The 16579-nt window shown below is 58.2% G+C and overlaps 3 protein-coding genes across 3 annotated transcripts in view; 2 read left to right on the top strand and 1 right to left on the bottom strand.

The window, feature by feature from the left end:
- The window catches only part of VOLCADRAFT_86702 (uncharacterized protein), a gene marked incomplete at both ends in the record, with an annotated part of 11111 nt that extends 9354 nt beyond the window's left edge, over positions 1-1757 (top strand). Inside the window, 2 exons of the mRNA XM_002946380.1 lie at positions 293-890; positions 1213-1757. Coding sequence (XP_002946426.1) covers positions 293-890; positions 1213-1757 — 1143 coding nt within the window. The remainder of the gene's footprint in view (positions 1-292; positions 891-1212) is intronic.
- A 2511-nt stretch (positions 1758-4268) lies between these two features.
- Positions 4269-7757, top strand: VOLCADRAFT_86703 (uncharacterized protein; the record flags this gene model as incomplete). The annotated part of the gene is made up of 6 exons (XM_002946381.1): positions 4269-4389; positions 4555-4935; positions 5338-5558; positions 6068-6403; positions 6573-6800; positions 7068-7757. The coding sequence occupies 6 exons, from the start codon at positions 4269-4271 to the stop codon at positions 7755-7757; spliced, it is 1977 nt and encodes a 658-aa protein (XP_002946427.1).
- Positions 7758-10148: 2391 nt separating this feature from the next.
- VOLCADRAFT_86704 (uncharacterized protein) lies at positions 10149-15004 on the bottom strand (the record flags this gene model as incomplete). Its single annotated transcript, XM_002946551.1, has 9 exons — positions 10149-10358; positions 10621-10686; positions 11350-11415; positions 11758-11990; positions 12994-13089; positions 13218-13440; positions 14181-14390; positions 14689-14931; positions 15002-15004. The coding sequence occupies 9 exons, from the start codon at positions 15002-15004 to the stop codon at positions 10149-10151; spliced, it is 1350 nt and encodes a 449-aa protein (XP_002946597.1).
- Positions 15005-16579: the final 1575 nt, after the last annotated feature.

A 16579-nucleotide genomic window follows, 5' to 3' on the forward strand; every position in this document is an offset into this window, starting at 1 on the left:
CACCACCCCCACCACCCCCACCACCCCCACCACCCCCACCACCCCCACCACCCCCACCACCCCCACCACCCCCACCACCCCCACCACCCCCACCACCCATCTACCACCCCACCTATCAGCAAACCCACATCAACATAGGTACCCAAACATGAGCTGCTCTACCTTGCGTTTACATTGGCAGCCGAACGATATCCCTCTCTGTCCTCTCACCGTGCCATCCTGTGCTCCCCTCCGTCACCTCGGCAACTTTAATCGCCAACGACTGCTGATCGCCAACTGAACCCTCGGATAGGACGGGCTCCACGCGGCCCTCGATCCGCCCATGTTCGGCGAGGCCGAGCCACCACCGCCACCACTGCCACCACCGCAGCCGCAGCCGCAACAGTGGCCGGTCGGCCGCCACCGCGATCCGTGGCAAGATTGGGACAATCCCGACGACCACGAGCCCGACCAGCAACCTCAACGCCAGCATGCGCTGGCCGAGATGTCGTGCCTGCCACCACTCCTAGTCAGGAACGGACCCCAGGAAGAAGACGCGGCAGAAGAGCTACCCGGTTGGGCAACCCAGGCGTCAAATGGCAATGGGGAGCGAGGCCGTACCTTGTCTGAAGGCGGTGCGACACCCGCCCCGGACTTGGCGGCGGCCGCCATGGCTGCTCCCACAGCCACCTGGTCTTGCCTGTCAGAGGCTGGCTCCGCGTCCTTCGGCTGCTGCCAGATGTTCAGCCCCGCACCAAAAGACGACTCGGTGTCCCGCAGCCCCGGCTACCTGATGCATGCGGAGTGTTGTCTGGTGCCGCCAGACTCGGAACCAGACTTCGACCCCTACACAGCGCCTGACGTGCGCGCCGCCTTTCTACGCTTCCCGGAGCTGCTGGAGTGGGTCACCTGTGAGTGTGTTCCGTGCTGCTTTGAACTGAGCCGCGGGCGGGAGCTGGGGAGGGGTTCTCCTCATGCAGAGGTGACGTTGAGGGATGCCGATCAAGGGCGCTGCAAGGAACGTGGGTTCTGTTCACTGGGTTTGCTTTCTTTACATTGGGTTGCCCTCAGATTCCAAATGCCCCGAGCTGCTGTTGCAAACGACTGTCCCTATCCAAATCGCGGGTCCAGAGGCTGGACAGCACCTAATCTGCCTTCCTGTCCTAAGCCCTGCTGCCTCGGCCGTTATTCATGACCCTGGCCCCGGCCCCATACGCCTTGGATACGCTGCAGCCATACCCAGCAGGGAAACCGCCGCCACCTTCGGCTTCTGGGCTGAAAAGCTGATGGCCTTCGCTGAATCCGCTGCGGCAGCGGCAACAACCCCTTGCCCGGTCGGGGTGGAACCCGGCAGCACAGTCCAAATGCAAGTGCAAGATCTGGTGCCGGACAGAGGTGGACGCCACAAGGACTTCCACGGCGCGGCAAGCCACATGGAGATAGATGCCGAGATTGACGAGAGCGGCGGCGGCTCATGCCGTCGAAACGCCGGCAGCGATGGCGGCGGCGGCGGCAACAGTTCCATGGACGCGGAACAGGTAGTAGGGATCCTTGACAAGATTGCCGAGATGCGGCTGAGTCTGCGGCTGTGTCTGATGGTGAGCGACTCCATTACGGCACTGCGGTGCTGCGGAAACTCGGTGGTCGCGGAGGCGGCGCATCGAGTGGCGGCGGCCTGGCAGGTGGTAGCGCAGGCAGCGCTGGGCCGAGCCAGTGAGGCGCTTAAGGGTCAGATGAACGCGGCGGTGATCGGTCAGGATCCGGAGAGCGACCTGTAGCCCGATTTTGATAACATGGCGCAATAAGCAGGAGCGCGCTTTACGCCATGGATTTGGAGCGTGGAGAAGAGGGAGTTCAGCGAAAGGTTAGCTGGGGAAAGACATTGGAGGAAAGCGACTGATGGGTTTTTTTGCTGGTATTGCTCGCGTAGATAGAGTCGTAGTCGTAGTGTAGCTGATTTTAGAAAAAATAAAACACGAGGTTGGAGAGCTTATACAGGATCATGATGTTAGTAGCTACAGAATTGAATGCCATGGAAACAAAGCACGTGAGATGTTTCTCTTCAGCGAGGATGCCGTTTGTACGCACATGATCTACCATAAATTTATTACGTAATTCGCGTGTGTGTTCGTGCCCTAGTGTTCGGTCTAGTTCTTTTAGCGGCCGCTGCTGTACAGGCCGCAGGCTACATTTGGTGGCATAATTTTCAATGTTAGATACCGTCACCATCATTGAGGCCGGAGCATCGCACATTGAGGGCTCCGCTGCTGAGCGACTGAGCGGTCTCCCTACGCAACCGTCGCTACGACGGAGGATGGGAAACGATGGGAAAAACCGCACGTTTCCGTGGAGTGCGAGATGTTCTCTAACGAATGGTTTATTTTCTGCTTGAAGAGAGAGCTTAGCGCACCGGCGCCTTCCAAGAGCGGAAGCGTGCGACGGGCAAGCCGGTTTTTTTCGTCAAGTTCGCAGCTGCACGGCCACAAATTAAAAGCTGAATTCACTGCATAATTTCTAATTCCCATGGTGTTGTGTTGTGAAGGTCTGTTGCGCATCCCAAGGCGAAAGAGAACATAGATAGGTACCATGCGCGATCAAATAGCTTGCCCGTTGCCAACGTTGGTTGCGGCTTTTCGGGGCAAATTATCTTTTTGTGATAACAGTGAGGAGTAAAGAGTTTCGTCAGTTTGGATTTTGCTGTCAAATGCATTCCGCAATCTGATCGTAGAGTACCACAGGGTGCCATCATGCATTTACATGTACCGTGCATCGTCCTGCATCATCTCGTTTCATGCAGCGCATTTTGGCTTGGGAGAGTTTTGGTTGGAAGCGGTAGTTGGATGCATGATTGTGGCCTTCATTTGCAGCTCTTTCCAGCATCCGTGCCTGTTCGTGTTCAACCCGTTTTTTTTCGGTTTGTGGAGTTGATGCGTCGTACGTTCTGCTGGGCTTGGGTGCGTCTCTACGGCCCCATTCGGCCAGTTGAGCACCTTCCTCGCCCGCGCCGGGAGTCGCTGCCCGGCACTTCAACTGTGATGCGCTGTCGTGATCTGTTTGCTTGCTGGATGCGTTGACAACCGCATCCTTCAGACGGACGGTCGTAAGTGATTGGATATCTCCATTTATGCCATGAGCCATGAGCCTGTGAGTACAATGTTTGGTCGTCAAGGCCAGTGGCCATTCGGCGCGACTCCGTTTTGATGGCGACAGATGTACCACGACTTCTGATCCACGAAGTTTGTGGTTTGCATAAAACATGCGTATCTGGGGTCTTCGCGGCCTGTATGCGTCTGTATGTTTCCCCATGTGTCTCTGTTTGCCCCTTTGTGTGCACACGTATGATCACCTATATCTTTATGTTTCTGTGTGTGTCTGTGTATGTTTTAATGTTTTGAGATGTGTGTGTATGTATGTATGTATGTATGAATGTATGCACGTATGTATGTATACAACACATGTGGCCCATGCGAAATCGGTTGCCTTTCGGTTGCACCGACTTTCGCCCGCTGGTTCGCCCGATGGGTCTTCGAGGCCACCAAGAGGGTGCGGTCCCACGTCCGCAGCATTGGGGACGCTGGGACTGTTCCCCCGCTTTCCTGGACACCGTGGATGGCACCAGGGAGGTGCGCTGTACTCCTCCCTCGAGCGCTTCTTGCCCCCGCACGTTGCTTTCACCTTTGAGCAGTGATTAATATCCCCGGAGGTCGGGGTTCTTGGGGGTTTGTTGTTTGTTAAGCTGCGCTAGGGACCCTGCAACTCGTTCAGCAGCTTCGGAGGCGTTCACACTTGTTTTTTTGTCGGCATGGGATAGGAAGGAGAATTGCTGGCTGCGGATGGATTAGTGCCCTGCTGGTTATATGACGTGGTATGGGATGAGTTGCCGTGGCGTGGTCGTATCGTGCATTATCGTGTATCTCGCAAGATGTAAGGCAGAAGTAGGTCAGGAGTCTGGAGGTGCATCTTTGTGCTATAAAGGCTCAACGCCACAAACTTACTGAACGGGGTTTCGGAGAATGCTTCCCCAGACAGGGTTCGACGAAATTACTAATTAATCAACACGTTGCTAACACTGAATTTTCCGCGATTTGCAGCAAATATTTACACGTAGTGCGGTTATCGGATAGATGATGATTCAATTTGTAAATACTGCCACGAAACCGCATCGAGGATAATCGATTAGCATCGCCAGCATGGACATATATTGTATAAACCAATTCATCAACACACTTTCGCGTGTGCACATAGCCTGAAAGCCGCCGCTTGCATGCGTGCGTACCTGAACAACCGACATGGCAGACCAGGAGCTTACTAGCTGGTGCATGCTGAACGGTGTCACCTTTAATGGCATCGTTGCGGCTTTTGTGTCGGAGGGCTGGCGTGGCATTGTTGCCACAAGGGACCTTCAGCCCGGTGAGACACCATGTAGCTCGCCCTGTGTCCCACCCCCTCATAACAGCAAACTACTCCTTAAATAACCGTCAAAGTAATTCCCAGGTAACTCCCTTCTCTTCCTCGCATCACTTTAAAGGCATTTCCCTGTATTTGCACACCCATGTATACACACGCGCCCCGCAGGTGAGGCGGTGCTGCGGGTTCCGGAGCGCTTGTTGCTCACAACCCGCAGCGCGGCACGGGATCCCCAACTCGCTGCAGCACTGCAGCGCCACACGGAACGCAGCCGGGGTGTCGCCGCCGCCCCCTCCTGCGGCGGCGGCTGCGGCCTGGGTCCCCATCAGGTGCTTGCTTGCCACCTGCTGCTGGAGGTGTCCCGGGGTCCGCAGTCCTTCTGGTGGCCGTACTTGAAGCAGCTTCCTCGCAGCTACACCTCCCTAGCCAACTTCTCACCGGATGACGTGGCGGAGCTGCAGCTGCAAGACGCACTTGACGCGGCGGAGGCAGCGGTGGAGCGGGCGAGGACGGAGTGGCGCCAGGCACTGCATGTACTGCACGACCTGCGTGAGTGAGGGAGAGAGAGAGAGTGTGTGTGTGTTGTAGGATATGTCAAGGAAAAGATATTCGGGCCAGAGGAAGGATCTGCGAGGTAATGCGAGGCTTTCCCGTCGCCCTATTTATTTGGGGGCACACCAGCAGGGGTCACGCACCTATACACGCCTGCTGCCTTCAGAACTGCCTCCCGGGCACTGGCAGATATCCGGACGCCCAGATACGCCCTCGGCCCCACCGGGGGCTCCGCTCCACTATCCATCCACACATCCACACCTACATTCATACCTACAACCATACATCTGGAACCCCGGGAATGCATTTTCAATTTCCTTCCGTACCCGGCCCTGCAGCCCTGCCCAAGCGCTTCACAGCCTTCCGTGCCTGGCTCTGGGCGACCTCCACCCTCCACAGCCGCACCATGTACCTACCCTGGTGCCCCGCCGGCTGCCTCACGCCGTACGGTGACCTCCACAACTACCAACCGCCTAGGGCGCCGTACACACCGCGGCTTGGCGGACCGGCTGCCACGTGCTCTAGCTTGTCTGCAGCCGCCGCAGCCGCACCTGATGCCGGTGCTGTTGCCGTCGACCCCCCAGTGGCTCCCCCGCTGCCTAGCGCCCCAGGCCCTGAGTGTGAGGAACATGCAACACCTGAAACTGCAGCAGCGGCGGCATCTTCGTTAGACCCTCCACTCGTCTTGGAGCCGTTGCCAAGGGTGGCAGTTGATGGAGGAGGGGACGAGCGCTTGGCGGCTTTTGACACGGGCGATGCCAACGGCGCTCGTGCAGGGTGTGGTGCCAGCAGCAGCAGAAGCAGCAGAAGCAGCAGCAGCAACAGCAGCCGGGATAAGGGTGGCGGCGGCGGCAACCGCGGTCATCATGACGGTAGCAGTGACCTGTCTGCAGGCGCCGTTTCCCCAGTCGGTGCGGGCCACGGCGATTTAGAAGCGCATGCATGCCGAGCTGGCAGCTGCATGGGGAGGTGCAATGGTCTTGGCAACGACGGCGGCGAAACGGGGGACTGCGGGGGAGAAGCTCGTGAAGGGGGCAGCCAAGATGGTGCCACCGGACTCGGCAGCTGGGAGGACGTTAAAACAGGTCTTCAGCCACCCTCGTCATCAACATCATTGGGCCCGACGGAGGCGGACTCGGCGGCTGTTGGGAAAGGGAATGATAACGCCAAATCGGGTGTATATGATGGCGATGGTGGTGATGTTAATGGCGGGGGTAGTGGTGGTTATGATGATGGTGGCGGTAGTGATGTTGGTGGCAGTGGTGGCGGGACACTTGCTAACACGGGGGGTAGAGATGAGGAGGACTGTGAGTACACAATCGCCGGTGACGGCATGTGGGACGAGGCCACGCAGCAGTACTGCATTGTCGTACGGCGTCCGTACCGCGAAGGCGAACAGGTGATGCTGTGCTACGGTCGGTACACAAACTTGGAGCTGCTGGAGTATTACGGCTTTGTGCTGGAGGTACGGCGGTGTGCAGCTCCCTAACTTAGCCGTGTTGCCGGACTGGTTGGTTGGCTGAGGTAATCCAAACGTTTCAAAAAGTCGCCGAAAGGATGCTCCTGCGGCGGCCATAGTCATCTCAGTGCCGACGCCGCCCCTGGCACTTTCCTTGACCCCCTTCTGGGCCCAGGGCAACCTGCATGATACGGCCCGGCTGGATCCGGCCCTGCTGCCATTGCCCTCAGCTGCGAGGACGGCCGGCGGTGCGCCGCACCTGGCGCCCTCGGACTGTTTCCTGCACGCCAACGGGCAACCCAGCTGGCAGCTGCTGCACTTGTTGCGATATTGCGCTGCCTCGCCGGTAGAGCGTCGCAGCGCAGGGCACTTGATGGCAGCTGGGGAGCGAGTGAGTGAGCAGGTGAGGGGGCGGAGGCGGGAATTGGGGATGTGTGCGTGCGAGGACATGGGCCGGCGAGCCGCAGCATCTCATCGGGCGCAAGGGGCTTCCAGATCCTGAGCGTGTGGGTGAGTGGCACTCAAACACTCCGGCCGTTCCCACCTTCCCTAGTTCAGTTCTACTCCTGGTACACTCTTGCCCTGGCAGCAGCTTCACTCGTTCGTGGTACGTCTTTCCCCCTCCCTTCCCTCTTCCGCTCCCCTCCCCTTACCATCCTGGTGCGACCAGGGCGACCGCCTGGCTCTGAAGTGGCTTCATGCCGCATGTGGCAGCCAACTGGCAGCTCTACCCACTACTGTCGTACAGGACCTGGAGCTGTTGCGGCAGCTGAACGGCACACAGGAACCAGAAGTACGACAACGACAGCAGCAGCAGCAGCAGCAAAATGAAGTAGTGCCACGCCCACAACATGAAGCAGTTTGCGAGGCTGTGGCTGCGGCTGTGTCGCCTGTAGCGCTGGGCGCGGGAATGTCACCCCGAAAGGAAGTGGCACAGGCCACGGAGGAGGGGCCGGGCGCTGCGGAACCCCCGGGAGCCGCCCGGGATGTCGCTGTTGCTGGCGCCACCAAGGCTGCAGCGGTTCCAAATTGTACGCCACAATCCCATGCGCCCCCGTCACAGCCTGCTGCTGTACCAACAGAAGCAGCAGCCGCGTCCGGAGGAGTGTCAGCGAGGGCGTTATCCGACGGGCTGACGTGCGCGAGACTGGCGTTACAATGGCGCATCCAGCAGAAACAAATCCTGCTTCGCGCGCTACGATACGCGGAGGATGTGCTTGGGCCAGATGCACATGCGGCGGCGGCGCGAGGTCGGCCACCCGTTTTGGCGGGGGGCCTGAGCGCCCTAATCCAGCGCCAGCGTAAGGTCTTGGCCCCTACGCGGCCAAGCTACAATCAGGATGACCTTTCACCCGCCTGACCTGACTAGCGTCTGGAACTTATTTGACGGAAAGTTTCAGCAGTGTAAAGGTGTTTTCCATCCGCACACAGAAGAGTCAGGGGGACGAGTACCGTAGACCTTTGAGGCCTGTTCAGGCACGGACCCGTGCAGCCGTCACGAAGTTGCGCATACACACATACACACAGAGACACACATTGAGATAATACGTCGTCCGCAGCATCACGCCCCCGTCGTATTTTCTGTCCGCGGTGTGAAAGCGGAGCAAGCAGCAAAGGTCAGCGAGCTGGCGCTTGCTACATACGATGTGATACATACGTGCCTGCGAACCTCTCGCCAAAATGAACCAATGGTTCGCACCACCATGCAACAGAACGAGGGATATCCGCGGGGGACACACTGCCGCCACACGGCACCTGAGCACCCTGGACCTTCAGAGGCCTCCACACTGTCCCCGTCAACCCATATGTGTTCAGGAGGAGGGTCAGGAGCGTCGGAAGGCGGACCATAAAAGACGCGTCCATGCAATACTGGGTTGTCATCAAAAACCTTTACAAGGGCGACATAAACAAGGGCGACAAGACAAAAGGACAAAAGCCATTCCTAGACATGGCGCGATCACGAAATGGAAAGCAGATTTTACACTGCTCCGTCCCACCATCAGGCTCATCACTTGGCTAATCCGTATCACAAAAAATGGCAGGTGGAGCCTAGCCGCTCCCGTATCTGCGACACAACGCAGCGACCATCCTGTTTTTCAGCACTCCTTACGTAAGAAGGGAAGCGCTCACTATCCCCAGGGACCTCCTTGCGCAGGGAAGCCGGGCAACACCGGCAGATGCCGTCTCGCAGAACTTGGCCAGCCTTCCGTTCACAGACATTCCCTCGAGCACGTGCCCCAGTGCTCTGGGGCTCTAGGATTTCCGCCTTCCTATCAACAACCAACAGCCACACTCGGACCCTTCGCAGCGCTGCATTTCGGCAGGCAGGAGGCCGATACCATGGCAGGCAATGTGGGGGCAATATGACAGCGGGGCTGTATCCGGGGAGACCCTCTCGGGGTGGGGTCATAAGCGGATGCAGTGAAACAGCCCCAAGGACAGTGCGAGTCGCAATCGGCAATCTCAACACACGCATCTCCGTCTTACGACCACGCACCGTAGTAACAGGTGAGGCGACCCGTATTCCAGGCTCGAAGCCGCAGTACATGGCGCGCTATCGCAGCGAGGCATACATGCAGCAGTCGGTTCGGACGCCTCCGGACGGCACTCCGCGGCAGCAACCGCAACAGCTTACATACACTGCCGCAGGACACAGCCTGCCGTGTAGCGGTTATCCCAGTTACTGGTCAGGATATGGTCCTCGTCCTGAGGTTGGTGTGTGGACCCTCCGACTGGGGAGTGGGTCCAACACCGCCACCAAGTGCCCACATTCGGAAATCGACATTGGGGCCCCACGAGGCCGCTAATACCGCTCAACCCTAAAGCCTCTCCTACCTTCCCCTACCCTCCACTCCGCGCCTCCCAAGCCGCCAGCGCCGCCGTCGCGATGGTCCATAGCTAGAGGGAGAGGCCCCAGTTGCCGGAAGTAGCGCGCAAACAAGAGGTCGGTCCAGATGAAGAGTTAAAACTAATGTCAGCGCTTGTGGGGAAAGCCTTCAGACGCGACATGCTGCTTCCGTGCGTTTCGTTTCGCTTGTTCCCGCAGCTTTTCAGCGCGAATGGATGGAAGCCCTATTTGAAAGTCAGGCGCGCATGGTATACTATTTAGCATCATCATCATCATTATTTATCAACATCGTCTTGATCAGCACCAAGAGGACAGCGGCGGCTCAAAACAGGATGCCGGTCATGAACAGCGCCATAGGGGGAGTCAAAAAGGTCCCTATGGAACATGCAGCCCATCAATTCCTCATGTCTCGAGTGCCTGCCGTAACGCTCTCCTCTCCTCCTCCCAGCCCCCCCAACACGCCCAACGTCCCATCCGTCTTGCGATGAGGATGCCACCCGCCTCCCCCATACTCCCCACAAGCCCCAACCGTCAAAGAACCAACCACCACCTTAGCGACAGCAGCAACCCAACTCCCCACGAGGGCGAACCACCAAGGGGCCCGACGTGGCACGTTGCAACAACAACAACACTGCCTCTTCACCACGGAGCAAACCTCACCCCCGCGCGCTGTTCACCCCTCCTCTCCTTTCCCCAGTCACACCAGATGGGCCTTTGGGGCCCCCGGGGTGCGGACCTGGGCGCCTTGACGCCCAAGCTGCCGGAGCGCAGTCGGCAAGACCTAAACCTCAACTAGAGTCGTGGTGTGATGAGCCGCATGAGCATGCGTAAGCCCAAGATCTTTTCTTGGACAGAACGCCAAGCCTAGAGAGAGACGACAGAAAGAGAGAGAGAGAACGCTGCTCAATATCCCGGCCGCGAGCCTCCCCGTTTGTAGCGGTTGATAATTCCCATGATGTAGGCGGGGATGTTCTTGACCCCCACTAGCTCGTGTCGCCCCACCTCCGCCAGCACCTCCAGCGCCTCGTGCTCGGGCAGCTTCTGCAGCTGTGACACCACCACCTCATCAAAGTGGCTCTCACGGAGCACGGGGGCGTGTTGGGACAGCAGGTCCTGAAGCAACAGACACGGCGGCGAATGGGGGGATGGGGAATGGGGGGGTGTCGGGAACGTGCACAGCAGAGGGAGGCTGCTGAGCTGTGACCTCACCTTCAGCAATACAGCACACACGGGTAGGGGCCAGGTCATGCTGTCCCCTAATAAGTGGAGTGTTAACACAGACAGAGGATAGGTCCTTGATCAATTAATTCACCCTTCCTATCCACAGTCACCCTCCCCATTTTTGAGGCGACCAGCAACAGCCTTCAGCTCCCACCGACCACAACATCACGAGGCTAGGCAGCCCCCCACCGACCGGCGCACCAGGCCGCCGCTGCACGGCCTGAGGTTAGGTCGCGGGAGCAAGAGACAGCTCCAGCCGGGCCTGGACCCACCCACCATTACCCCATTACCCAGTCACCTGCGCCCGCTGACTCAGCACGCCATGCAGCTTGTTTAGCGCGGGAATGCCTTTCTGGCTGCCGGGGCCCCCTCCACCGTAGCCACCGCCACCGCCACCACCGTAGCCGCTGCTACCTCCATAGCCACCGCCAAAGCTGCCCGAGCCGCCGTAGCTTCCGGCGGCAGGAGAGCTGGCTGTGCCGGTCAGGAACTTCTTAGCCACGGACTGCCACCCGGTCGACAACATGGGGGGAAGGGGGAAAGGAGCCGCGCAGGGCCCCGATGAGGTGGCAAGTAGCATGCGTGTGCGTGTGCGTGCGTGGGGAGGAAAAATAAAAATGGAAATACAACAAAAAGACCGGCTGCTGCTGGCGTCCCATGCACGTGCGCGCGGCGGGAGAGGACATCGCAGTTTAAAACATGTGCAACCAGGAGACGTGGTGGTTTGGTTGTTCTGCCAAACGTTATTTGGTAATAAACAAAAAAACACATTACACAGCACCGTGACATTTCACAGTGCAGGTACTGCAAATCGCAGTCCATTCCCGCTACGTACGAATTTACGACGGGCAGGATGCTACCAAATACAAATAAGTACACTCACAATGAGAAACGCGTTGCAGTTGCGGATCGCCTGTTGGTTCATGGCCTCAACGACCTCGTTAACCACCTGAAGGGGGCACCCGGGAAGACGATCAGAGCTTCACGAACTGGAAACCGGTGCCGCAGCACCAAGGTGGTACCATGTGGTGATTGCGAGTGCTGTGGGGCTGTGCAGCATCCAGCGGAAGGCTGCTCTGTGCCGACCCGGTCGTATACATCTCTAATCTCTCTCGCTCTCGCTCCCTCTTAATTCCCCAACCAACCGATTCGCTTAGTGCAGACAGAGTCAAGTCAGCACAGCTAACGGCGCTGCTCCTCCTCTTTTCTCGCCTGCGCTAAGACCCCAACCCCTGCCGTTCCGAGCACTGAGCACCCACCCACCCCCCGATGTCCCCACCCAAGTACCCACCTGCTGCCCGTGTTGCGACTCCATCTCCGTCAGCGCCTTCCAAGAGCCCTCATCCAACAACGACACCAGCCGGTTGCCGCTGTCCCAGGCCCGCTGAAGGGTCAGTGCTACAGCGCCCGGAACGTACGGCGCGTGGACGCTGAGGTTGTGCAACTCGTCGATACGGACCCCCAGCGCCGCCTGCTCGCTGCCGTAGTGGCGCCGCGGGGGCCCAGAGGATGACGGTGCAGCAGCTGTACGGCAGCAATTGGGGCAGTGGGTGAAAGGAGCATGAAGGGGTTCTTAGCAGGAACGAGGGGAAAGGAGCCGCTAAGACATCAATCCAATCGGGTTGAAGGAGTAGCCCGCGGTTTGTACGCGCCGGACCCAGAAATGGTGTAGGGGATACCCGGGGGGGTACGCTGTGCGCAAGCAGGTGTGCAGCCCGCTATCAGGCGGACTCCAACCCTAAGCGGGCTGAGATCAAGTGAGGTGGGGAGGAGGGGCCAGGTGGCCTGCGGGGCCGCACGCCAAGGTCGTGAGGGAGGTAATCCGACATGGGACCTTGTGGGCGCTCCAGGATGGAGCTATACGGCCGGCTGCGGGGGACGACCCGGGCGACCCGATGTGCACCGGGCTGAAATCACAGCTCGCCCGCATGAGGCGGCCATATCCAGGAAAGCTGTGCAGCGCTGCAACTGAGCTGAGCTGAGCTAGGAGGTATGGTATCCATCGGCAGTCGGCTATCAGTAACCATTCACGCTCGTCTGTCTGTCTGTCGGTCTAAGTCTCTTCCTTCCGGCCTTGAGGCAGGACTGGTTCACAACCCCACCACCACCACCACCACCTCCTCCGCCAACACCACCAAGCAACTCACTTGGCCGAGTTGGTTTAGCTACCCCCACCCCCCACCCCATCGGCCCCCCATCAGACTGCTGCTGCTGCTGGCGACCACCACCGCCATCATCAGGAGGGAGAGGCTGCCGGGCACTGCACGCCCCTCCCATGCGCACCACTAGGTGCATCTGCGCCCCTCACTAGCTGGCCTGGTCAGTTGGTCTGGTCTGGTCTGCTGGTCTCTCACCAGCCGCTCTTGTCATCCCCCCTTGCAGCTCGTCCCCACGCAACTACCCCACGTCTGCTCCGAAACCGAACACTACCACTGTCAACCACATGCAAACCCAACGGGTCGCAATCGAGCATCCAGCGGCAAATAGCACTAGCTATGCTCGACACGAGCCCAGCCACGAAGCTCACCCGCCAGCACCAGATCGCTACATGAACTAATAGCCTCTTGTGCGGGGGCAGCCGACCAAACGAAAGCCAGCACCCAAGCCAACGAACCTAACGACCCTAGAGGAGTCACGTGAATATAGCCCCACGGGTCGGACATTGACACCCATTGCGAGCCCGAACGGGGAGTGCAGCGCCGCCACGTGTGGGGGACGTTCAGAGGGCCGAGGAGCGCATCAGGGGCTGACCTGTCATCGGCGTCGGCGCGGGCATCATGGGTGGAGCGTACGGCGCAGGGGCACCATACGACGGCGGCGGAGCGGAGTACGGCGGCTGTGAGTACGATGGCGGGGGCATTCCGTACGGCGGCGGGGGCATTCCGTGGTGCGGCGGCGGCAGCGAATCGCGGTAGCCGTGCGGCGGCGGCGGCGGCGGCGGCGGTGGCATTCCGTACGGGCGGTCGCGCGCAATCTGCATCGGCAATCGCAGGTGCAAACCGGAGGGGGCCCGACCGGAGAGTCCGCGGCAATCGCGACCGGACGGCAGCGGCGGCGGAGGAGGGTGGCGATCGGCGATTCGATTCGTATGGTCACGACGGTTGTACGAAAGACGGTACGTATTAGGGAATACTGCACATAGCGAAGAACGTCGTCGCCGGAACGGTACCCATGAAGGGCAAAGAGAACCTCCGCTGAACCCAACCCAACTTGGCAAGGCAATGTGCAAGTCACACCTCTCCAGGAGGGCCACCTCTCGAAAACAGCCAATCATCTTCACCAATTCCTCCAGCTTCGCTGCAAACTTTCCCACTTTTGACGCCGCCGTCAATCGACGCCGCGATCACCAATTTGGGTTTACCTTTTTTGCCTCAGCCTCAGCCTCAGCCTTTTGCCTCAGCTCATCGTTACCTCATCGGCGCCCATCAGCTATCCATATCCAAGAATTTTGTTTCCTTTAATGGCCCCAACTCTCTCTTTCATGGAGAATCTTTTTCCGCTCGCAAGTTGTTGTTTCCCATTTCCGGAACCACCGAACCAACTCAACTGCTCTCGTTCGGCAATCAGCTGCTAGGATGAACGGTGAGGTGAGGTGAGAAGACGTGAGGTGAGGGGGCTGAATAAGGCGGCTGAGGCAGGAAGAGGAGGCGGCTGAGAGGAAGGCGAGACAGCGGCGCCGCGGCCCACAATGTGGCGGTCCACTACACCTCTTACCTTTGAAGCTGCTGGCAAGTCGCCGGTTCGAAACCCTGGGACTGAAATTGTGCATACCTGCTCTTTGGTGATCTTGATCGTGGCCATGAACAACGCGTTGATGTTCCGAGCATCCTCAAGGTCCTTGCTCTCGAAGTTTTCGATAACACGTAGAGCAAGGCCATGCTCCATATCGCTGATGGCCTCAAGCACTTTGGCATCAAAGATTTGCTGTAGCCGTGTGCAGAACATGGGTGAGGGATGAAGGGACGTGCGGTGGGTGGGGCGCGAGTCAGACAGCACATATACACAGCTCGTGTGTCGTGTGTACATGAGAGTCGTGGAATAGTACGCGGGTTCATTTAGGATTGTGTTGAGAGCTAATTGACAGATGGGAACGAAGGAGCTGGCAGCTCCATTTGGCAGGTTGCTTGCGGAGAACATAAGCCGGGTTCAGGTGCGATAGAAAGTGGCAGGTGCGAAAGAAACCTGTACGCTACCCTTGAAAGGGAACCTTTACCCGACTCACCGAATCCCGCAGTTTGCCAGAGCGGTAAAGCTGCTCCAGTCGCTGCTGTATGTCTTTGGGCAGCTTCGGCCCATGCCCGAAGTGCTTGTGACGAGTGGCAACCCCGGCGAGGTAAGCACCTTTGTTCTTCACGTTTCCACCGTGCACCGCACGTTCAAACTGGTCGACGACATTAATCGCGTCATCGACCCTCAAGGTTTTCAATTGGTCCAGCGCCTTGTCGTCCACGTCCTCGGCCCGCACCTGAACCACACCATGCCGGACCTTCGATGTCCAGGTCGCAACTTCGTAACGCTGGACACCCACCACTTACCATTCCACCCGAAACCAACCGCAGAATGCGATCCCGCAACCGATGATCGCAGGATTCGAAGCGGTCTGCATAGGGCAGAGGTCAGCGATCCTTGAGGCTGAAGAGTACCCAGAAAGAAACCATGGTGCACATGACACATGTAGTTTAGTCCTGCAAAAAACTGAGGCCTATCCGCACCTGGCAAGCGCGCCGACTTGTATTCAGGGCCCCCTTCGCCATTTATACCCGCTGCATTAGCACTACGCTTATGAGAATCCATTTTCCCCATTAGTTTTGCAAACTGGGCAAAAACTGGTCAGAAGCGTAGCTTTAGGGTCCATGATGATGCAGGACAAACGGCACGATTGCATGGGGCCGAGAGGTGGTTAGGACAAACATGCAACTTCACAAATCGTGTATGCAAGTACAGGTCCATCATTCCTTCCGATACTTGTCTTCGCACGTTGTTAGTACTGACCAGCCACCTGGTGGCAGCGCGCGTGGCTACCGGAACACTTTCGGTGGAGCAGTTTCGCCGCCACTGTTGATCATGGTGAATGCAACAGAAGTTATGAAAAAGCTTGAAAGCGCCTTAGACGTGGCCATAACCTACGGCAAGGTGAGTTTTTGCGTGCCGCCTGGATAAGTTCCCTTGCTTTTAGAGCACATCGCTTTCCGCGCTGCATTTTAACACGCCTATTGGTCGTGGTTTATTAAGTGCCGCAACCTATCGGGAATTGTCGATCTGATCGCCAATGTGTTGCTTCACCTTGCGTGCCGCAGCCCATAGTCCACTGGGGCTTCATTCCGACCATCATCCTCGTGGGCATGCTCACCACTAAACCTAGACCAACCCTGGGCCAGTTGCTGTGGCTGGGGTAAGCAATTAAACGGCAGTCTGGCAGCAACAAGCCCCTGCCTGCTTTGGGTTCTGATATACGGAGGACGTGGACATCAGTAGCCAGCCAGCCTTCTGTCTAAGCAAAGCCGTCTCTCCTTCCGCTCTGGAAAGCTGATCGTTCTGGGCTTTGCATCGGCAGCAGCAGTAGCAGTTTTCGCTGCATGCGCAGCAGGGTCCAGGTCTACGACGGGCTGGCCGTTGGGCTTTTGAGGGGACTGCGGGTTTATAGGCGTGGCCATCCTCTGGCAGTGGGTTGTCTGTTCGGCACAGTAAGAATTCCTCTGCTCGTGCCGACAACTTCGAATGACTTGAAGGCGGGGTTTTTAAAGCCCATTTACGCGGTAGTTCTCAAGGTGGCTTCGTAGGTCCTAGGAGGATTTGTTGGTTCGCTCAGTACTGCAATAGAGCAGGGGATATGAGAATGCATGTACGGGTTTAGTTCATGATGTGTGATGTGGGTGATGTGGTGCGGGCCATGATTACGGGAATGGCAACAGTGGCGACCACGTCACGAGGCGGGCGCTGACACTTTTTACCCGGATTCCAAAGCTTTTTTCTGCACCTTGACTATCAATTGGATGCCAATGTAAAATCAGTGGCCTCTACGGTTGGCGACTGAAGCCTGTCAGTCTGATGCGGACGTCTGCTTGTGCAGTTCGTCGCGGTTGTGTGCTGTCTTGTACCCTGAAAAGAATTGG

Source organism: Volvox carteri (genome assembly GCF_000143455.1).
Source record: "Volvox carteri f. nagariensis unplaced genomic scaffold VOLCAscaffold_3, whole genome shotgun sequence".
Lineage (NCBI taxonomy): Eukaryota > Viridiplantae > Chlorophyta > Chlorophyceae > Chlamydomonadales > Volvocaceae > Volvox > Volvox carteri.